At 36.7% G+C, this 23,803-nt stretch overlaps 1 protein-coding gene across 2 annotated transcripts; it reads right to left on the bottom strand.

The window, feature by feature from the left end:
* Positions 1-81: 81 nt before the first annotated feature.
* On the bottom strand, positions 82-22,803 carry heg1 (heart development protein with EGF-like domains 1). Of its 2 annotated transcripts, NM_212968.2 has the most exons (13): positions 22,359-22,780; positions 13,944-15,443; positions 11,423-11,536; positions 11,166-11,288; positions 10,991-11,082; positions 10,795-10,850; positions 7,773-7,933; positions 7,444-7,578; positions 7,312-7,354; positions 5,628-5,665; positions 4,909-4,996; positions 4,619-4,796; positions 82-1,681 (listed from the first exon to the last, which is right to left on the bottom strand). In NM_212968.2, the coding sequence occupies exons 1-13, from the start codon at positions 22,618-22,620 to the stop codon at positions 1,538-1,540; spliced, it is 2,934 nt and encodes a 977-aa protein (NP_998133.2). In that variant the 5' UTR covers positions 22,621-22,780; the 3' UTR covers positions 82-1,537. The 2 variants fall into 2 exon arrangements, with proteins under 2 accessions (NP_998133.2, XP_073767895.1); XM_073911794.1 differs by lacking the exons at positions 82-1,681; positions 4,619-4,796; positions 4,909-4,996; ... (6 more) ...; positions 11,166-11,288; positions 11,423-11,536 and having other exon boundaries at positions 12,803-16,394; positions 20,137-22,803.
* Between the last annotated feature and the right edge of the window lie 1,000 nt (positions 22,804-23,803).

Here is a 23,803-nt window from a genome sequence, read left to right as displayed (position 1 = left end):
CCAAACAAATAGATGTTCTGACGAATGTTCACACCGCTCTCTTCTGTATAATACAAATAAATCAGGACCTGACTCCAACTGTTTATGCTTTAAAAACTTGATTCTTAAACCATTTTACAGCAAAGAGCTGAACATTTTGTAACAAACAACTCCTAACAAAGGATTACTAGAGCAAAGGTGCCCAAACTCCCGCATAGTTTAGCTCTAACTTGCCTCAACACACCTGCCTGGAAGTTTCTAGTATGCCTAGATCAGGGGTGTCCTAGTCACCTGCCTGTAATTATCCAGTGCTGTTCAGGTCCTAATTAATTGGCTCAGGTGTGTTTGATCAGGGTTGGAGCTGAACTCTGTAAGAAGGTAGATCTCCAAGTAGTGATGGGCAAAGCGAGGCTTCATGAAACACTGAAACAGTCAAAGCAAATGTTTCAAAGCTTCGAAACGTTTAGAAACCCCACTCTACAGTGACACCTAGTGGTCATTTTTATGTATTTCTCTGGAATAGCTTCAGCGAAGAAAAAGTTAACCAAATTGAGGTATCAAACCTCACGTTGTAGAGTTGAAGCTTCAAGTCATTTAGTGAAGTGGTGAGAGTTCCTGACTAACTTGCAGAGATCGTGGCTGCGTCCAAAACTGCATACTTCCATACTATGCAATACGCAAAAATCAGTATGTGAGCTGAGTAGTATGTCCGAATTCAAAGAATTCGAAAATCAGTATGCGAGAAGTACTTCTCCGGATGACCTAGTACTTCCAGTGAGACCTGGGTGTTTCGGATCATGCTTCAGTGCAGTGTTTCGGGATCTGGACACGGTGTTGAAACGTCAGTTTCATGTCAGCCATTCCTATCTCCAGGTACAGGGTTGAGCACCCCTGGCCTAGATAGAGCTTGGTTAGCTGATTAAGATGTCTAATTACGGTTGAAGCTAAAGCCTGCAGGACACCAGCACTCCAGGATTGAGTTTGGACATCCGTGTACGACAGTAAATAATGACAGAATTAAAATCTAGGGGTAAATTATCTCTTCAGCTATTGATGCACATACTCAAACAAACATCCAGATATTTTGTCCTTCACAAAACCTTAACACAGTACAAACCAGCTGGGTAAATCATTCCAAGTATAAATATGATACATTTATGGCTTTCTCCATTTGAAATAATATCTGTGTGAGAAGTTCATAGTGCAAACTTTCATAATATAAATTTAGATTGTAGCTCAGGCATCTTGTGTTGTTATTCTTCCTCCGTCTAGTCTAAATTCGCTGACTTGCGCTTAATAATAAGCGGTCTGTGGGGAGCGGAGAACATCACTTCATCAGCTCCATACTAAAATCTTTTTGTGGCACTTTGTCCGAATGCTAAATTGACCCCGACAGGGCTCTGCGGCTTTCATCCAGTCTCACAGATAATGGCCTTTTCCTGCCAGCTCATTTTCACATTCAAAGGCCTTTAGTGGTCAGAATCGAGCTACAGGATCTGCAACAGGCCAAGAGAGCTTACATGCAGCATCAAGATTGCATGCCTGCTGGGTAAAGCTGTCAAAAGTAGTCTCTTCGGCGTGAATCGTCGCTTAAGAAGGAAGGGTTCCACTGAGCCGGATAGATGCAGGAATGCCTTGAACCAGGAAGGCCCGAGAATGGATACAGACCATTACGCTCCAGGTCGGAGTTTCTCAGTGCAGGCTACAAAAGAGAACAGCAGTCACAAATTAACAAATTATTTGGAAAATGCACCAGGACGTGAATGGTCATGAGAAGTAGGGTGATTTATACATTTTTAGCAGAACTGTTATTTTTAAGAATTAATGTAATTAGTTATCTGAAGATGGATCAATTTGTTTTTGTTAAATTTAATGCACTCACTCCACCCCGAACCTGAGCAAGTCATCCTACATTTCATTCAACTGATTGTAAATGAATATATATAGAATGCAGTTATTTGACCCTAACATTCCAGACATTACACAAAACAAATGGTAACAAAACTGTCTTGTAGCAGCAAAAAATGGTCTATAAATAATAAATAGCTAAACTCAAATTTAGTTGCACCTTTTGAAAAAACATAACATGGCAATCATAGCCTAAAGATTGTTTGTTCCATGTTTAATCTAAATATAATTCTTTCTAAACCTGTTTTTTGTTAACTTTTTCATCTACATGATGCTTTTCATGTTGTAAGAGACTAAATTATCATATGCATTTGTTTATATGGCAAAACATGTCTTCTTGACTCATGAAGGTCCATACTGACTCCAAAGGCAGATACTGATAAGATCAGGGCCTGATATGTGGACTTTGGAGATTTTATGATGTGGTCACATGTTGATTGGTCAGTTTGAATGTTTCAGCATTTGGGCTTTAGTCACATGGTCAAGAAAGATACAAAATAGGTGTAAAACTCTGCTCTGTCTCTTTTCCTGGTCTGCTTCTCTCCTGCTCTGCTCCTCTCCTCCTCTGGAGTCTATCTTCTCTGACTCTACTGCAATCAGGCTAACTTCTGGGCCTGCTCTCTTTGTCTCTCTCTCCCTCCCCCTGTGTCTCTCCTTCTACCTCTGGTAACTTTAATTTTACATTTAAACTAAGTACAATTACTATCATAAGTTTTATCATTTCATATTTTATCATTTTATACAGTTATTTTGTAATTAATTGAGTTGTAACCATAGATAATTATTGTCATTAAATCATTTCATTTTCAAGTATTTGTAAATTACTTTTGATTTAACATCAACATTTAATTGTTCCATATTGCAATACAATACAATCACACAATATCAACGCTCTCCCACATTTATAGCTATTAATGCTTTTTTAGGGGGAAGGGGGGTAATTTTGGTTAAATGTAATATTTGATGAAATTGAGTTTGATAAGGTGGCGACACAGTGGCTCAGTGGTTAGCACTGTCGCCTCACAAAAAGAAGGTCACTTGTACAAGTCCTGGCTGGACCAGTTGGCATTTCTGCATGGAGTTTGCATGTTCTCCCCGTGTTGGCGTAGGTTTCCTCTGGGTACTCCAGTTTCCCCCACTGTCCAAAAACTACGGTAGAGGTAAATTAAATAGACTAAATTGGCCGTAGTGTGTGTGAATGAGTGTGTATAGATGTTTCCCAGTACTGGGTTGCAGCTGGAAGGGCATCCGCTGTGTAAAACATATGCTGGATAAGTTGGCGGTTCATTCCACTGTAGCGACCCCTGATGAATAAAGGGACTAAGCCAAAGAAAAATGAATGAATGAATGAATGAGATTGATTAGATTTACTATATCACAACATTATGCAATGAATCAGATTACATTTAAGTGATTGACAGTGCTATTTTTGCCTTCATCAAATGCCAGTTTAATTCCAGCTTTACAAAGCCAATTTTACCATTAATGTTTAATGGGATTTTCTACTTAAAAATAACATTTTCCAAGTGCACTGTAAAAAATGCAGAGTTAAACATAATTTATTTCAGTTGTCCCAACACAAATCGATTAAGTTACACTAACAAATTGAAGTGGATTGAACATAAAACAATTATGTTCAGCACAACTCTGGTTTGCCCTCATTGCCATATGCCCTTAATTGTCATTGTATTGTATTGTTTACAAATTCTTATTCTTTCTTTTTTATTCTTTAGACTACATTTTATGTATATATTTAGGTTACATTTCATGTATATATTTAGACGACATTTTTGGTATATATTTAGATTACATTTAATGTATAATTGTATTTATTGTAAATTCTTCCCTAAAACTCAACTTTTTGTATTAACATTATATGTTAGGCACTTAGGGTCTGAGAGTAACTTAATTTCGATTTTCTATATGTCCTGTACATGTGGTTGAATTGACTATAAAGCTGACTTTGACTTTGAATTAAGATGTCCCAAAAAATCTCAAGAAATGTGTTAAGTAGTTTAAAGCAAGCAGCAAAAAAAAATCCTTTTCTTGAGTGTGTATAGTCTTCCTAGAGTGAATAATAAACTAAAATAGCGTTATTTTAGTTAAGAACAGTCTGTTAGGAAAGGTAAAATTTTGATTGGTGTTTAAGCGTGGTTGAGAGTGGCTATTTAGCTCATGTTTAAAAAGATTATATGCATATCACAGTTGTCATGTTGTTATTCTGTTAATTGATGTATAGATATATATATACAGCGGCATTATATATATATATATATATATATATATATATATATATATATATATATATATATATATATATATATATATATATATATATATATATAATAATGCCGCTGTGTTAGCGTGCCTGTGCTTGCATTGGCAATAAAACTTGAAATGGTGTACACATCTGATGATCCAAGGCCTTTTTATAAGCCAGTAACTATGAGTTTTCGATTATGTACAATATACGTCTAAGCATTTTTGGATTTATTAAAATTGTTGTCATCTATACGTTGTGTACTAGCTGCTATTTACATTGTAGTAGTGAGATGTTTGTTTAATGCCACATTAAAAGTAAAGGCATTTACCATATTTCTAGCTAAGAGTACTTTATGCATTTATATTATCGCCCCCTAGCACATGAAACATATGTACTGAATATATCAGTGAAATCTCAAACTACAAGATCATTTTACAGCTGGTAATGTGTAAGTGCATGATTACATACCGAGTAATAAATGTCAGTCATTTGCAGGAGGTTTTTTGTACTGCCGTTCTCCTGCATCTCGATAGTCTCTCTACCCCACTCCATGGACACGCGATTGCTCTTAGGAAACTCTGCGTATGGCGACATCTGAAGCTCTCCACTTTTGAAGATGATCTTGTTGATGTCGTTTTTGTCTTTTCTGAGGATGCAGTGAAAAATGCTTTTGAGACATTTTTGTGGTTTTGTTAAATTTTTCCCAAGATATTCATCTGTAAAGTATGGAGGTTGTGTATTTTTTATTGTAATCGTACTTGCAGCAGGTGACAATAAGAGCAATGACCACAATCAACAGAAGAGCTCCTCCAGCAGGCGAGACCACCACGGCTATCAGCTTATAGACTATTAGACACAATCAAGATTATTAATATAATGGCACTATTTCAGCTTAATTATTAATAATTTAAAGTATATATATGAGCAATATCACACGAGTAGCAGTGCGATATGGCTGTATTTCGGCACTGGTGGGAGGCATGCGTTGCGGCCGAGTGCCTTAGTGCCTCCACCAGTGCCAATATACAGCCATATCGCACTGCTACGAGTGTAATATTGCGTTTATACAACAGTTTGACGGCATAATTGTGTATATAAAAACTAAATCAAACATGAAGAGTCTCAAAAACCCTTTTGTATGAGGAACTACTTTCTTCCGCCTTGGATTCAAATCATAAGCTGACAGTTAAACAGCTGTTAAAACAGTTAAGAGTATCTTTTAAACTTTAGATCTGTAGTGTCTGCTTTTTGCTGGGTGTATGTGTGCGGAGTAATACACAAAGGGTAAAAAGGCTGTAGGAGTACTGATATTGCAGAATATCGCACGGCTATCAGCCAATCAGATTCGAGAACCAGACAGAACTGTTGTATAAATATATATATATATATATATATATATATATATATATATATATATATATATATATATATATATATATATATTTAGTATAAGTACCAGTATAAATTTAAATCTTACAATTATTGCAGTTGAAACCTCCAAATCCAAACATGCATCTGAAAAGGTCAAAAAGATTTTTTGTTAGCTTTTTTCTTTGTTGTTAATGTAAAATACATAATAAAACAAAACAAAACAAATACTAAATGCAAAAAAACAATAAAGGATTTGATGCAATTCATGGAATTTACTAACAATAATTCACTCACTATCATTTCAGCTTCGCCCCTGATTTATCAGGGGTTGCCACAGCGGAATGAACCACCGTTTAAAGTATTTTTAGAAAATCAATTATTTTACCCTGAATGTGCTGCACCTTTTATTTCAAAGTGACTTATTTCATCCAATTAGCTTTAAGCAAGCAAAACAAGCACAAATTGGCCATTCATTTGGATTAATGCCTAACTAGAAATCTAAGGGGGCTTTGTAGATTGCATCACGTGTCTACATTTCAACAAATTTGTTAAGACTTTAATGTGCATAGTAAAAGCCACTATTATTTTTGGTTGTTCTATTGTCATATATCTCATTCCTTTTTCTGTTCTGAATACAGTTAAATATAAAGGGCTTGTTGTGTGGTACAAAACAGAAGCCAGCTAACAAAGTGGCTAACAACCATAGCCTTTAGCCTTGTAGTTAGAGCAACCAACTCCCATACAAAGAATCACCAGTTCAATCCCAGCTCAGTGTGGGTTTGGTGAAGTAGGACTGCTGTGTTACATTTGGTAGCTCTTCTAGGATGGGAGTAAGGTTCAGGGGGGTGAGTGTGACTGAGGCCAGCTAGCGAAGTGCTATGCAGTTAAACCTCACTCCTCTGACCTCAAGAGGTGCTCTAGTGACAGACGCTAGCTAGAGGCCATGTTCTTTGGACTCCTTTTTAGAGCAACCGACTCCCATACAAAGAATCGCTAGTTTAAATACCAGCTCAGACCAACTCAGTGGGTTACATGTGGGGCCTCGTCTGCGATGGGAGTGAGGTTTAGAGGGCTGAGTGTAACAGAGGCCAGCTAGCGAAGTGCTATGCAGGTAAACCTCACTCCTCTGACCTCAAAAGGTACTCTAGCAACAGACACTGGAGGCCATGTTCTTTAGCCTCCTTGTTAGAGCAACCGAGTCCCATGCAAAGAATCACTGGTTAGGTTACCAGCTCAGACCGGGTTGGGTGCAGTAGGACCAGTGGGTTCCACAAAATGATTGATTGAAATGATGATTGATTGATTAATTGAAATAATGATTGATTGATTGATTGATTGATTCATTCATTCATTCATTCAGTGTGTAGTGAGGGGAATGAAACTTTTTATAACCCTTTATCTGATTTAAATTATAAAATGCAAGTTGTACACTATTGCAAATGCAATTTATCTCAGTTTACCTCGTAAGCAATGCAATAGACTACAGTACATGCATGGCTAGTATTTTTCAGCCACCGATACACTTTTGGTGAAAGGTTTATGTGACTATTTTTAACTTCGTAAAGTTCCTTCTACAGCATTAGTATTGTAATGTAATTAAAATATAATCTGTTACATAGACTGAAACATTCATTTAGTTGTTCAAGCGTAATGGCACGACCACATTGAAATGGTCCATACCCCATTTTGACCCAGTTTGTGATGCAGTGATGTCTGACTTGTTTTCTGCAAAATATCTTATTGCCAAACATCTGAGCGGCTGTTTACGCATTAATAAACAATATACTTACTCGACACATTTGCCATTAACAAGCTTGAGTCCATCTCCACAGTCTAAAACAACATAGCAATAGGCATTCATTTAAACATGAGCCATAATCACACTATCGAATCAAACAAAACAAAAAAAGTGTATGTTGTACCTCTGCAGGTCATGTCTTCTGGGTTCCTTTTAAAGTACCCAGGAAGGCACTGACAGTTGGGAATCCCGCTAATATCCGAGCAATCTGAGTACTGCACATCACACTTGGTCTTCTGGGCCATGCACAGGCTCTCCACTAAACAGAAAGAGGTGCTTCAGAACTAATGGCTTCCAGGAGATAAACAGAGCTTCTTGAAATAATATTATAGAGGCCAAATGAAAGGCAGTGTTATCGGTGTGTTCGTCATGACTGGTGCTATCATATCTGTTGAGTGGAGAAGTGAAGTGGTGGATATGAACAGAGGGACGGGATTAGAGATAAATGCGTACCGTGATAGGAGAGCTGGTGCTGAAGTTTAATGGGACAGTGCGAGTATGTCCGGCTGCAGTTGTTAAGGGACATCTGGATGCTGTTGAAAACATCCGCGCTGGTCACATTGGAGGAGAGTGAAAACATGCTCACCACTGGGATTTGCACACCTTGTCCATCTCTGCACAGGACATACACATTCAAGTACAAGTGAGGACAATAAAAAAAAGCAATGAATTCACACATAATTGAAAATAAGAATATCTGTTTATGATTGTATCAGTTTAGAAATAATTCCATCTATAGTGATTTTTTATTTGATTTATTATGCTTTTAAAAGTAATATTAATTATATGTTATCAAATTATAAAACAAAGCTTCTATAGTGTTTGTACGCTATTCAGTGATCAACTAATTAATGTATTCCGTAAGATTTAAATTATAAAATGTGTATTTTTATTCTGCACCTGCAATAATTTGTGTGTATATATATTTATTCAACCAGCAATTTTTTTTACTTAAAAGATAACTACAAAAGGTACAAAAGTTATTCAAAGTAAACTTTATAATAAAAAAAAAATAATTAAGTAACTTTAAGTCACAATTTGCCAGGGGTTTGAATAATTTCGGTCTTGACTGTATATACATACATATATAAATAAACATTACACATACAAACAGTGATGGATAAAATGATTGAACGAATAATCGAGTCAATGAATGAATGAATGAATGAACGATATAGAAAGAATGATAGAACAAACAATATAACGATAGAACAATCGAACGATAGAACATACAATGTAACAATAGAACAAACGATAGATAGAAGGACAGAACGATTGATAGATCGAACAAACGAACGATAGATAGACAGAATAGAACAAAAAATATAATGATAGAACAAACAATAGATAGAACAATCGAATAGATGAATTATAGATAGAAAGAATGATAGAAGAAACAATATAGTGATAGACAGAACGATCGAACTAACAAACAGATAGATAAAATGATAGAACAAATAATATAACAATAGAACAATTGAACGAATGATCGAGGGACTAAAATAAATAATGAACAGACAAACACACACACACAGGGACAAACGATAGATAGGAAGAATGATAGAACAAAAAATATAATGATAGAACAAACAAACAAACGATAGAAAGAACAATATATTGATAGAATAAACAAACGAACGATAGATAGATAGAAAGAATGATAGAACAAACAATATAACGATAGGACAAACAAACGAACAATAGAAAGAATGATAAAACAAACAATATAATGATAAGACAAACAATAGAATGACCGAACGAATGATCGATAGAAAGAACGAACAAACAAACGTTAGCTAGACAGAATGATAGAACAAATAATATAACGATAGAACAACCAGACGTATAATCAAGGGAATGAATTAAATAAACGAACACACACGCACGAATAAACGAAAGAACGAACGAATGAACAAACGATCGATCTATAGATAGATTATATATTATATAAGAATGATAGAACAAACAATATAGTGATAGGACAAACGATAGACAGAACAAACGAATGATAGATAAAAAAGCACAATAGAGCAAACAATATAATGATCGAACAAACGGCAGATAGAACGATATAACAAACAATAGAACAATAGAACAAACGGTAGATAGAACGATAGAGCAAACACTATAACAGTAGAACAAACGGTAGATAGATTGATAGAACAAACAATATAACGATAGAACAAACAATAAAACGATAGAACAAATGGTAAATAAATAGATAGAGCAAACAATATAACGATAAAACAAACGGTAGATAGAACGATAGAACAAACAATATAACGATAGAACAAATGGTAGATGGAACGATAGAACAAACAATATAACGATAGAACAAACAGTAGATAGAATGATAGAACAAACAATATAACGATAGAACAAACGGTAGATAGAACAAAAGAACAAACAATATAACGATATAACAAACTGTAGATAGAACGAAAGAACAAAAAAATATAACGATAGAACAAACGGTAGATAGAACAATAGAACAAACAATATAACGATAGAACAAACGGTAGATAGAACAATAGAACAAACAATATAACGATAGATCAAACGGTAGATTGAACGATAGAACAAACAATAAAACGATAGAACAAACAATATAACGATAGAACAAACGATAGATAGAACAATAGAACAAACAATATAACGATAGAACCAATGGTAGATAGAACGATAGAACAAACAATATACCGATAGAATAAACAATATAATGATAGAAAAAACAATATAACGATAGAACAAACAATAAAGCGATAGAACAAATGGTAGATAGAACGATAGAACAAGCAATATAACGATAGAACAAATAGTAGATAGAACGATAAAACAAACAATATAACGATTAAACAAACGGTAGATAGAACGATAGAACAAGCAATATAACGATAGAACAAATGATAGATAGAACGATAGAACAAACAATTTAACAACAAAACAAACGATAGATAGAACGATAGAACAAACCATATAACAATAGAACAAACGGTAGATAGAGCGATAAAACAAACAATAAAACGATAGAACAAATGGTAGACAGAACGATAGAACAAGCAATGTAACGATAAAACCAATGGTAGATAAAACGATAGAACATTCAATATAACGATAAAACAAACGGTAGATAGAACGATGGAACAAACAATAAAACGATAAAACAAGCAATATAATGATAGAACAAATGATAGATAGAGCGATGTAATGATGGAATGAACGAACGAACAAATGACAAATAGAAAGGACGATAGAACAAACAATATAATGATAACAAACGATAGATAGAACGATAGAACAAATGATAGTTCGAACAAACAAACAAACAATAGATAGACAGACAGGCAGACAGACAGACAGACAGACAGACAGACAGACAGATAGATGGACAGGCAGACAGTAATTGCATGGCACAATATGAAGAGATCAAATAACTTTTATGCTATTTATGTTTATGATCATTTATGAAACTCACCTTTTACCCAGGGTAAAGCGTCTATAACCATGGAAGATGGAGAGAGAAGCATTGAGCTGAAAAACCAATACACAAATGTATCAAATTAACCCAAACTCCATCAACATCAATTTATCATCTTCAACCCATTTCCATAATGGTTGCTATACAGCATTAGATGAGCTTATAATGCAAGTTGCAGCATATTGTTGCGTACCAGCTGTTGGATCTCTCTGTGTAGCTCGTGCAGACCTAAATTTCTGAGATGAAGAGAGTTGTTGACTGTGAAAGTGCCCAAAAATGTCTTGACTGCAAGGTAAAACCAAAGCAGACAGAGTTATCTTATGTTTGTTATCTTCTCCAGAAATTATTCTAAAATACTGACCACATACCTTGTGTACAACTGCGGCCATCCTCCAGGTCAAAGCCCAGGTCACATTCACAGCTGAAAGAACCACCTGTGTTGACACACACTGAACCCTGAGGACATGGACTGTTCACACACTCGTCCACATCTAGAGAAATGAACATAGACCAATCAATTTGTTTTTATCCCATGCACTGATGCAAGCAGAACAAATTCAAAAGTCTGAATATTGTGGCATGTTGTAATATGTGAACAAATGATATGTAATGGGCTTATTCTTACCTTCAGTGCAGAAGGGTCCGGTCCATGCGGAGAGACACTGACAGTAGTAACTTCCTTCAGCTGATCTAACACAATGACCTCCATTTGCACAGGTTTTAGGTCCACATACATGACCTAAAAGGAAAAAGTGTTGTTGTAATTGTGCACAAGTTATTTGAATGAACTAATGAAGTCACAAACAATGTATGAAATCATAAAATAATGTAAATATACAGAATTAATTTTTACTTTTTATGAAGTGAGAGGTGAAAATTAAAAAATGCGCAATATAATTTTAATTTGTACAACCAAAAAAAAAATCTACATCCATCCACTTTGTCAATGATAACATAAAAAATGACAGAAGAAATGAAAATTGATTATTTGTGAAAAATTTAAAAGCACACCCTTTCTCGATTAATATTATAATTAATGTTTGTTAAAATTTGTGCACATTAACATTTTTAAGCCAATATTACTGATTTCAAATTGAGCTTTTCTAATTTTACTTTTAGGTTGCCTTTGACTTCATCTGACACTCATACAAGGTAATGGGCTCTATTTTAACGATCTACGCACAAAGTCTAAAGCATAAAAGCATTAAGGGGGTGTCCGAATCCACTTTTGGTATTTTAAGGATGAAAACATACGCTATGAGCCCTGGCGCATGGTCTAACAGGGTTGTGCTTATTCTCTTAATGAGTTATGGGTGTGTTTTGAGCATAACGTGCTTTAAACCAATCAAAGTCTCATCTCACATTACCTTCAAGAATCAGTTGCGTCATGCCATGACCCTTTTGCTATCTACATGGCGAACTTTGTAAGTGGAAAAACTGAACAAGCCTCCTCCATTCGGCCTCTTTTCTTTCTATTTACTTTACTTTTACTCTTCACTTTACTCCTTTACTTTAGTGGAGTAAGGAAACGATGGAAACTCACTCCACTAAAGTTATATATTAGCCTACATATAAAATTTAGTTTATTAAGCGCAAAGATTTATTTCAAAACTATTTCTAAATTCAGTTCTTATTTTCAGCAAACTAATAAATGAACAATAAAAACCAAGTGTGGTCAAAAAAGTTATAAAGATTATAAGAGTTATATCCAAACACACGTCTTAATCTTATGCCGCATAAGGTGAAGCATCTCCAAAACCCGCTGGGTGGACACATCTAAACTTGTTTTTATTAAAACAAATATTAATATGCATATAATAAATAATACTGCTAATAATTATAACATCATACAAAAGGCAAATTGTCATGAATAAGCTGAAAAAAAGCCCCCTGAGATTAAAAGGGCATGGAAGTGGCGTTGTTTTATGAAGAAAACTCTAGTGGTCACCTTTATGTAGAAAATAATATTTTTTGTAATATTTTAATCCTTAATTTTTTTCACATGTAAAAATATTTGTGTATTGCTGTACATCCTGTGTGTTTTAAGCAATGTGTACGCGTTTAGACCTGCATAACTAACGCACTCTGTGCTGGACTTCAAACCAGCTTTCAGTTGGTCAATGGCGCAGTCTATTTCATTGTCTCAAAATAGCAACGTGCCAACACTGTGCCTTAACACACCTCTGTTTTAGACCCGCACACCCATGAGTCCACAATGTGGTGCAAATGGAATTGCTATTTAAACAACGAGGAGCAAAACGTGAAAAATAGGGTTGCGCTGGTCTGAAAATAGCAACAAATCACACCAATCATGTCTTACACCTTATTGCTTCGGGTCCTATTGCCTCTTTTAAAAAGTATAGTTTTTAAATATAAAATCTAATTTTAAAAAGCACATCCCTTTTAATTCAGTGCATTATAATGAAGTGAGTCAGCGCCAATAGCCTAGTGGTTAGTGCGTCGACACATAGCACAGAGGTGCTCGCAGCAACCCGAGTTTGATTCCCGTCTTGAGGTCCTTTGCGGATCCTTCCCCTTTACCCAGAGATGGGTTGCGGCTGGAAGGGCATCCGCTGCATAAAAACTTGCTGGATAAGTTGGCGGTTCATTCCGCTGTGGCGACCCCGGATTAATAAAGGGACTAAGCCGACAAAAAAATTAATGAATGATGAAGTGAGGCCTTAATTCAATTGTACCATTAAATCTGTTTTTTTTAGTATTCAATTGTTACTTTATTTTAATACATTTTACACAAAATGTCAGGAAATGTATATAATATGCTGACTTTGTGCTGAATTTTATTCTTACCAATGTTTTTTTTTTTTTTTGTAATAATCTATGGAAACTGTGGTACATTCTTTTCATTCATCTTTAATTCATTAATTTGAATTGGAAATCCTTTGAAATGTATGATAATGACATATTACCTAACATCCAAAAGTCAACTCAAAGCATTCGTGGCATATTTGCTTAAAAAATATTTCTTTTTCAAAAACTAAAATGGTATTGACCCCAAAGTTTTGAATCCATTTAATAACGTCCATTTATCAGCCTTACAAGCAACATTAATAACACCAACAAACATGAATCGTAATTTGCATGCTACTGTTGCACATCCCTGCTTAAATCGCAAAAGCTGAACATACCTGGTGATGCTGATGTTCTAAGAGGCATCTGCGTGGTTGCGCTTCCTGTCTCTGTAGTGCTTTTGTCAGTGAGATGTCCAGTGGTCACTACCACAGTTGTTCTACTCGGGCTGCTCTTGCTAAAAGGCGTTGTTGCACGTCCACCGTGCGCCGTAGTGTTCCCCGGCGTGGCTGTGCTGGTTTCCAAGTGCAATGTGGTGACGTCAGAAGAATCAGCTGTACTTGGAGCCTGTGGTCCACTGGTAGTCGATGTAGGCACATGATGGGCTGTAGAAGGTGTCGTTCGCAGTACCTGAATGATATCGGTGGTAACAATGGTAGTGTGTTGTGTTTGGGTTTCCACTGTGGTGTGGTGTGGTTGGAGTTGTCTAGTGGTGACAGAAGGAGTTGTGGTAGTTAAAGTAGTGGTAGAACTGTAAACTGTAGACACCTCATCGGTGGCTTCATCTGTAACCTGTGGCCTATGAGTTGATGTTGGCACCACTTGTGTGTTGGTTTGGTCATCGGTTTTAGGGATGGTAGGCGATTGGCCGGAAGGGAACTTGGAAAGCGAGTCATCGATAGTTGTGGCTACATCTTCAAGCACTGGGGGTGCAGAAGTAACATCATGAAGGGTTGTCTCATCTACTATTTGAGTTGAAGACCGTTCAGTTTCTTCATGGGCGGTAGAGCTCACTGATCCAGTCGAAAACTCAGTGGAACCACCAGTATTTGTGGAATAAATGAGTGTGGAATTATGGCTCTCTTGGGACGTGCTAGTGACATTGCGTTCACTAGAAGTAAAAGGCAAGATTGAGGAGGCAGAGTCACTGCTGGTTTGTGTATAAGATGTCTCACTGCTCACTGATGTGGCATCTGTTTCCTCAACATCCCTACTGGTTACTGTGAGAGGCGGTGTTGAATTTGGATTGTCGATATCAGTCACCTCCTTAGCGGTCTGTCCTGTGACACTAGGTTGTCCTGTCTGTGACTCAGTGCCTTGGAATAATGTTGACCGCCCAGTCTCCAGAGTTGCACTGGTGATATTGCGGTCTTCAAAAGTGGGATCAGTCTGTTCGGACACTGTTGACACAGTTTCTTCAGTTTCCTCATTGACTTGGGTGGCTCCTGATGTCTTCTCCTCCCATGGGGACGTTTGAGACTCTGCATCAGAGATGCTTGAGTTCTGGGTGTACGCAAAGGTGCTGTTGGAGATCACTGAGAGCAGTGTGCGTTCTCCAACTCGGTTGGTTGTGGAAATGTAGGTGCTATCAGTGTGGGAGACTGAGTCTGTGGTGTCCATGTCTATCAGATCTGTTACATCTCGCACGGTTCGTGTCTCTGTTACTGGATGGTGGCTGGTAATGCTGTGAGATGCTGATGATGGACTCTCCCATTGGGCGGTCGCATTATGGGTAAGCTCAGTGTCAGATTGAAGATGTTCTGTTGTCTCATCTGAGGTCATACTGGTCTTCCAATCCGCTGCATTTGTAGAGGTTTGTAAAGGTTTTGGTGAATGTCCTGTATTGGATAATTAAAGAAGAACGAGTTAGAAAATGTGTACTGTAAATCAGTCAAACTGCAAATAATACTGAAACTGAGGTAGGGGGGATTTTAGATGGCCACTAGGGTGCGCTTCATATCGAGTGAGTCTTGGGAAACCTCATGAACCATGTGAGATGTTTTCAGAAGTGACTGCGGATGTAATGATTTTGGGTGGAGAACAATTGGCAGCCAAGCTCGTCTAACCTAACAAAAGCTTGAGCCCTAAAAATGGAGGGGATCTGACCCATTGGGACCTGCTGTTTCCTTCCTTCAGCTGACCTAGCAAAGTCCATATCACAGCGTTGTCGCTGCCTGCATGGAGTTCATACACAGGCAAAGTTATAATCAGCAGGACTGCTGACTGGATAGGAGGAATACTGTATATGTGAGTCCAATAAGTTTAATGAGTCAGATGGCGTAAAATTACCTTCATGGTAGACAAATCGTCCTTGGATACTTTGATGTGATTCAATTTCCAAATACTTATTTGTTTTTATCTTTTTTTTAAGTAGCAACCAGCAACATGGCTAAAAATAAAATGAGCAGATATAAATATCAAAATTGTAGTTTAGAGAAAAGTCATACTATTCTCAATGAGCTTTTGTGAAATTACAGTTCCCATAATACTTACAACCGATGAAGACTGTGATGAATTGGAAGTTGATTTCAGAGTGGAAAGCCATCATATGTTTTTGGGTCATGTTAAGCTCCAAACATTGACTCACTGACTGAAAATGTCTCTTTTAGATTGCATTACACGAATCTGTCAACAGAAGATCATTTCACTTGCATAACCTAAGGGATGTTTACTCAGATCTAACTGATGATCTAAAAAGATCTAAAATCAAGTAGATTAGTAAACTGTAAAACCCAAAAAGTTAAGGTAACTCAAACCGTTTGAGGAAACCGATTACAACAAAGCATTTACTGTAACAGGGCTCGAAATTAACTTTCTTACTTGGTAGCACCGGTGCTCCCAACCTGAAATATTTAGGAGCACCAGAAAAAAATTAGGAGCATCCACCAAAAATTAATGATATATTTGACAAGTTGTATATTAAGGGATTTATTGTATTTGAAAATAACATCAATTGGGACTAACAAAACCCAGAAACAACTATCTAACTAATGCTGTGATGACTTAATATTTGTGCAATAATTCCAAAATGAATGTTGAATAATTATAAAATATTAATGATGATGATGATGACAATAATACTAATAATGAATAATATTTCTCATCATCATGATGCCTTGAATGTGCTTTAATGCAAGTTATCTGCTATATAAAGTCCTACTGTTAATTTATGAAAAATGAAAAATAAATTGATGGTTTGCATCAAACACAAATGAAGCATTGTAGTAAGAAATATTTATTTTGTACTATTGTTTTATATGCATGCCAATTTAAAGGGGTGGTCCACTACGATATTATATTTTAAACTTCAGTTGATGTGTAATGTAGCTGTGTGAACATAAACAGCATCTCTAAATGTAAAATATTCAAAGTTTAATGCAAAGGGAGACCTTGATTTGTACAGAGTTAGCTTAGCAACGCCTACAATTAACGAATTTTGGGGACTACAAAAAATACTTCCGCCCCCTGTGAGATCACAAAAGTTCGTTATTGCGCATCCCACACTGCGCAGGTAAAGGCCGTGGCCAGAGGCGCTGTAACGTTACTGCAGAGGGAGAAATGCCATCCTGCTGTTTCCACATAGCTGTTCTGTTTCTGTTGTTGGGCTTCCAAATGACACGACCCAAACACAGAAGTGCTTACAGTTCAATATTAATTATGTTCCAGAGAACTATAAAATACATAGCAAGCATGATTTGACAAAACACAGCTTCCAGAATCTCTCCCAGTTCAGTGCTGGATTCAGTTAAAATCTCCTCAAAGATGGAGCAAGGAGACGCTGTGAACTCTGAGTCATGACCTGTAAGTGTTTTTATTTGTTAAAATTGATCATGACATGTACAGTGTCTAACTTTAACGGTGTGTTGTAGCAAAGATGTAAACAACGGGAAATTATGGTAACCGCTAACGACTTAGCTAACGTTACAAATCTATATTTATCAAACGGCTGTAAACGCACACATACACATACACATACACGCACTCTTGGCCAGCACCTGCGTCTCTCTGTGGGAGACGGCAGAGTTTCTCTCTATAGGCAGCTTTGCTATGCGTTTTACAACTCGGACAATAAAGTCGCAAAAGATATGTGAACGATTCATGTTACTTACACAGGCATATTCCGCATATGCATGAAAGACGTCCTGTAACGCGTTGATTTAAAAAAAATACAGCAATGATTTCCCAACTGGAGTGTAACATCAAAAACAAATCAATCCAGGCTCACAAAGGTCTCATCTCACATCTTGTGCTTTATTCTGTCACCATAGAAAATAACTTAATCCGAGCATGAGAGAAAAAGAACAATAAAAATCTCTCCCGCGCACATGCGCTTCTCGTGTTACAGATAACGTAGGCTAACCATATTCCGTACACAACGATGTTCCGTACAGACGACCTTTTAACGTTAATCTCTGAATAAATACTTATGGGTCGTAGGCAAGCTATATATCTGTGTAATCTTTAATTCTCACTCTTTCAGCCCCAACCACAACAGAGACATTCCTACTTTATGTTGCCGAGTAAATTCAGTAAGTTTGTTACGTCCACCTAATGCGCTGGAAAATAGAAAGTGGGCAAGCTTAAAGTGCGAGTGTCGCCTGGGAGGGGAGACATTTAAAGCCCCGACAATATGCTTTTGCATTTAATTTATGCATCACACAGTATTCCAGTCTTTATGAAGTGAATATTATGTTATCACAAATTGTTAAATAAATTATCTTTTGTTGAATAAATGCTTTGAAATGGGGATGTTTAAACATCAATTGTGGGTAAATACCGCATGTCGCAACTCTCCGCCTGAGAGACAGACTGCAAACGCTGTTTGGATACTCCTTTTGCAGTAATGATGTTTATATTCATAAAAGGTCAGTCAAGTTAGCTTCAATGTGCATGAATTTATTGTTTTAATATTTTAAATTGTCATGCTGTAATAAAATAAACATGATATAAAAAGTAAATGATTTTGAAGCTATTTCATTTAAAACTTTCATAAAAGAGTTATTTAATATATCATTAACTTCAAGTTAAACACAATAATAGTATATTCTGACATAAAATTTTAATAAGACTTCAAACAATGCCCATTTTTGCCAGCAAATTAAAGTTATGCGCCCTGTACGGAACACTATTTTAGTCGTGTACGGAACACCGTTAATACCTATCATCTTCCGTACACATGCGAAGGCGGTACTTATCCCATCTTTTCTCAAAAACTACTGGTCCAAAAGACATCAATCAAGATTTGGAATGTGCAATAGGTATTCCCCCAGAGAATGAACACACAAGCATGCTTATCTGGCTTTCAATGACGGAGGAGTCGTCGTTTGAGTGCGCTGAATAGCAAAAAGTGTACGGAACATGGTTAGTCTACGTTACTTCATCGTATACACGCATAAACACACTAAAAGGCACAGAAACAGTTAAAGGAGCCGCATCCCATTTTCACTCGTTACAGACACGTGTTGACTGACTGACTGACTGACTGACTGTTTACACAAAACGCGCGTGCTTGTCAGGGCGTGACGTGGAGCCGATCGGCGAATCACAGCATATTATGATGATGACCAATCAGAGTCACTTGAGGGTGGGCCTTTTAGAGAAACTAGGAAATATGACAGTCGTTTTCATGTTAGCTGAGTAGCTGTGTATAATCAAAGTGAGATTTATGAAAAAATAACACGATTTCCTTCAAGTTAAACATGAGCACACATTGCTTTGCATCTTATTAACACAACCAAGCCTTAAAAATAACATTCTGGACCACCCCTTTAATAAATAATATTTCTGCTACAAAACAAACGAAATAATATAATAAATAATTTAATCCAATGCTGAAAGCTGCAAAGCAGTCATAAGTAATTAAATAGAAAAATAATATAGACCTCAAGAAAGAACGGACAAAAGAAAGGAAGAAAAGCCTCACTTTTAAAAGTTTTGGTTTCGGTTCGTGTCGTTTTAATGCTCAGCCTCGTTATGCGCTGAATTACATTTTTCTGTGTTTGTGGAAAAGCATGCGAGTCAGCCGACCCAATATATGAGGGGGGCAGAGCAGGATTCTCCCGATGCCCACCGGCGCAATACTGTTCTTTGTTATAACCCGCATCAGATCAAACTTAGTAAAGGCAAGCTTCTTTGGCGATGGTGTTTTAGCGGACATTTGCGCTGTTGCAGCCTGCTCACGAGGAAACGTATGAAAAAGTTATGAATTGCCGTGAGATTGTGTTGGCTGAACGCTGTGCATACAACGCATCGAGATTCAGTGTACTTTTCACTCTTCAGCCGTTTTGCAATCCCCGCGGTCACAAAAGCTCCCTCCCTGTCATCTGACAGCGGAAAGTATTGAGTGATTGACGGCTAATATGAACCAATATAGCGGCAGGGAAGAGCGAATTTACCACGTTTTTAGAAAAAAAAAAATAGATCGCACTATAACCATAATATGCAGTCGCACGAATGCCCCCAATATATATTATGAGTCGCATAGCTTAAATTTCGGGCGCATATGCGACTAAAATGGTCGCAATTTCGAGCCCTGTGTAAGTTAAAAAAAAAAAAACTAACCCTAATGAGCAGTGTGAACTTAATCTATTTGAGTAAACGAAGCAATTTGAGCGCAGTAAAACCTGATAAATGAAGAGAACTCAAACCAACTGAGTACTGTAAAACCCAATAAGTTAAGGCAACTCAAACGGTTTGAGAAAACTGACTGCAACAAACCATTTAACTTAAAACAAATTATTCTAATAAGTACTGTGAAATTACTCCATTTGAGTAAATGAAGCAATTTGAGGACAGTAAATCCCAATAAATGAAGAGAACACAAACCAATTGAGTACTGTAAACCCGATAAGGCAACTCAAACATTTGAGTTAAAACTAATATATATGAGAACTGTGTACTTACCCCATTAAAGTTAAAGTAATGAGGTATTTAATTAACTCATTGCCTTCAACACTGAGTTCAAAACTCTTTTCAAATGAGTAATTTGAACTTTCAGTCAATTTTGAGTTAACTACACTCATTTTATGAGATAAAGTTGGTTTACAGTGTATGATCTGGACAATAGTAGATGAGATCAAGAAAAGTAGTGAAATGCAGTGTTTTCTGGGACTAACCCACAGAACACTTGTGCAAGTTATGAAAGATTGTGCTCAATCACAGTTGCAGACGAAATGAAAACACATATTTCACAACTCAAATTTTACACTTAACTCATTGTTTCAATGCCTCAGAAGAATTCTGCTCTTCTTTATTTTTGAGTTTACTTGTGAAAGTAAAGCTAGAATAATGTCCTGAATAAAAGCTGAATCCCATAACACACAAATGATTATAAATTCAAGCAAACAGTAAATTATATGATGTCATTACTGGGATATTAGGCTGTAACACTGGGAAATCCAAAGGGTTTTAGAGGCTACTTCTTAAAATACCTAAAGTTGTGTCAAATACTCAGTAATAAAACTTTACAAAAAGGTTGGAAACGCTTTATTTTAATGGTCCCTATTGAACATTTTGTTGACTAAAAGTTGCATTGCAACTACAAGCCAATTACTTCTCATTTACGTATTAATAGACTGTCTGCTTAATATATGCTGATACTGCTCCTTCAACAGACTATCAGTAACTTTGCAAGTACATGTCAACTTACACTAACCCAAACAGTCTACTTATAATCTAATGAGAATTAGTCGGCATGTTGATGAAATGTAACTTAAATTCAACCATATGTGTTAAAGAGACCATCAAAATAAAGTGATACCAAAAGGTTTTGTTTGTTAACAGTACGAAGGCATAAGCTAACATGAACTTTTTACAGTATTTAAGAAACTTTGATATTGTTTATAAAACGCTTATTAGTTCAGAGTGCATAAAATGATGTAAATAGATGATAAATGTAAAATCTGTTAATAAATATTAAGATGCTTAAGTATTTTTCATGTTGATAATGTACAACTAATTAAACGAAACCTATAAAGTGTCACATGCTGAATTATATTGTTTGTACTCAAAATTCTCTATAAACCATATAAAAGCCAGGTGTATATAAGAACCAATTCACTAGACACACTTCTGTTTATTTAATCGCAGAACTAATGCCAGCATGTCAACATGAAAAGTGACATAAAACGCAAATTCTCCCAACTAAATCACAAAACTAGAACAAAAACAAACCACTAACACGAACTTGCAGACTGACAGAAAGTCTCTGGCTCAAGAAAGTGGAACAGTTTATGAACGAGGATGGTCATGAGCCAAGGAGGTCATTCATTAAGAGATGCTCTTCCAAAAACCGAGTAAACTAACCGTAAGTAATCTCATTAGTTTGCAGATTTCATACTTGCCAAAATGCTGCAGAGCATATATTGTGTGCGCTGTGTATTTGATGCTATACACATTAATAACAACAGCATAATAATAGTAATGCATTACTTGATGCAAAATTGGTGTATTAAAATAGTAAATAGAAGACATCAAATGCTATTCTTGCATCTTCCAGTCTTTATCACATGATAAACACGTACAATTCGGTGTTCATCACATGAGAATCTCCTGACCGGAGGTGGCTGCATCTTTGTAATCTTTTAATAACTGGTTTGTTTAAACACAATACATCTTGAAAACTACAAAACAGATTTTTTTCCTATCACAGCTACTTTATACTATGCAGACTGAGGCTGTCGCAGGACCTAGTTGACTGTTGTCTAATCTAGAGAGCACTTTTGGGCATCAGTCAGGGGGTATGGAAGTCTTACCCTCTCGGGCTGCAGTGATGGATACACTGGCGGGAATCTCCGTCATCTCTCCCAGTCCGCTCGATAGATCCACGGCTGTGGCAGTGGCCTCTCTCCCTGGCCAGGAGGAGGTTTGTTTCAAGCCACTTGTTCGGCTATAAAAAGTTTCTGTACTCAGTGGATTATCGGTGTCCGAGTCTGTGGAGAAAGTTTCCGCTATCACAGTACTGAGGACGAGCAGAGCGGCCGTGAAAAGCACACGGCGAGCGCACGTTTCCATCATAAAGGCGACCGGGCGGGCTTCCTAATAAATAAAACGCCAAACTGATCCGGGTCACCATCGGAAAGTGGGTCTCTTTTAACAGTTTCCCATTAGTAAATTCCTTGGGATGGATTTAAAGTTGGTGAAGAAGTCTTGGAAGGGTTTTATTTCAGGCGGCGAGAGTGAGAAACCGGAGCGGCGGGTGACTCCTCCCCTCGGGCAGGCGATAGCGGTTTCCACCCCATTCCTCTGGATCAACGCACTCACTAATGTGTGCTGCTCAATCCGCTTCAGACAGATATCTATTAAACAAGTCAGATGATGGCACAACAGGTGGAAATCGTAGATAAAACGGGTTTGTTTACGGATTATAACTGCATTATCGGAAATGGACAAAATCACTAAATCCTTATGTTATTTGGAAAGTAGCCTACCACATTAACTGTAGAAACTGTAAACTCTTTTTAAGGTAACACTTTATTTTGATGATTCATTTGAGTATTAATAGACTGTCTGCTTAATACCATGTTGATACTGATCCTTCAACAGACATTTAACTGACTATAAGAGACTTTACAGGTATGTCAGTTTACACTAACCCCAGTCTAACAGTCTACTTATAATCTAATGAGAATTAGTTGGCATGTAGATGCAATGTAACTTAAATTCAACAAACGGACCATCAAAATAAAGTGTGACCCTTTTTGATTGATCTAAAGAGCTTTTATGATTTCCTGACTTCAATACAGAGTAAACTGTAAGGCTCTTAAGACATCTCAACTGCTGGAAAAAAACTTGGTTAATATACTTGAGTTAAACATATTTAATTGTTGTTGTTTATTTCATTGTATACTGTTTTATGTATGACTCTGCATTCCCCTGTTCAAATCAATAAGAAAAGGTGGAAATCTACACTAACAACATTTTAAAAAGTGAAAAGAAAAAATCTGTGAAACACATGGTTGTTCACACTGACTGCAGAGTATTATTTATAAGAGAAGCAGTCATTTCCTGCAACATTGCTGACAGTCAGCATTATGATGCCTTAAAACAGGGGTTCCCAAACTTTTCAGCCCGCGTCCCCCAAAATAACAATGCCAGTCACTCGCGACCCCCAATATCCTCTGAGGTGGTTATAAATACAGAAACCTTGCATGCAATGACGCAGACACACCAATTAAATTTGTGTCAGTGCTTTAAATGT

The sequence above is a fragment of the Danio rerio genome, chromosome 9 (genome assembly GCF_049306965.1).
Source record: "Danio rerio strain Tuebingen ecotype United States chromosome 9, GRCz12tu, whole genome shotgun sequence".
NCBI lineage: Eukaryota > Metazoa > Chordata > Actinopteri > Cypriniformes > Danionidae > Danio > Danio rerio.
This window is presented reverse-complemented; position numbering and strand designations above follow the sequence as displayed.

What these genes read in the sequence shown, in the direction of transcription:
- heg1 (NM_212968.2), bottom strand. Translation starts at nt 22,620, where the DNA reads ATGATGGAAACGTGCGCTCGCCGTGTGCTTTTCACGGCCGCTCTGCTC. An exon ending in TAGAACATCAGCATCACCAG is followed by an intron (nt 11,537 to 13,943) that starts GTATGTTCAGCT and finishes TTTTCCTTTTAG; the next exon opens with GTCATGTATGTGGACCTAAA. An exon ending in CGGACCCTTCTGCACTGAAG is followed by an intron (nt 11,289 to 11,422) that starts GTAAGAATAAGC and finishes TCATTTCTCTAG; the next exon opens with ATGTGGACGAGTGTGTGAAC.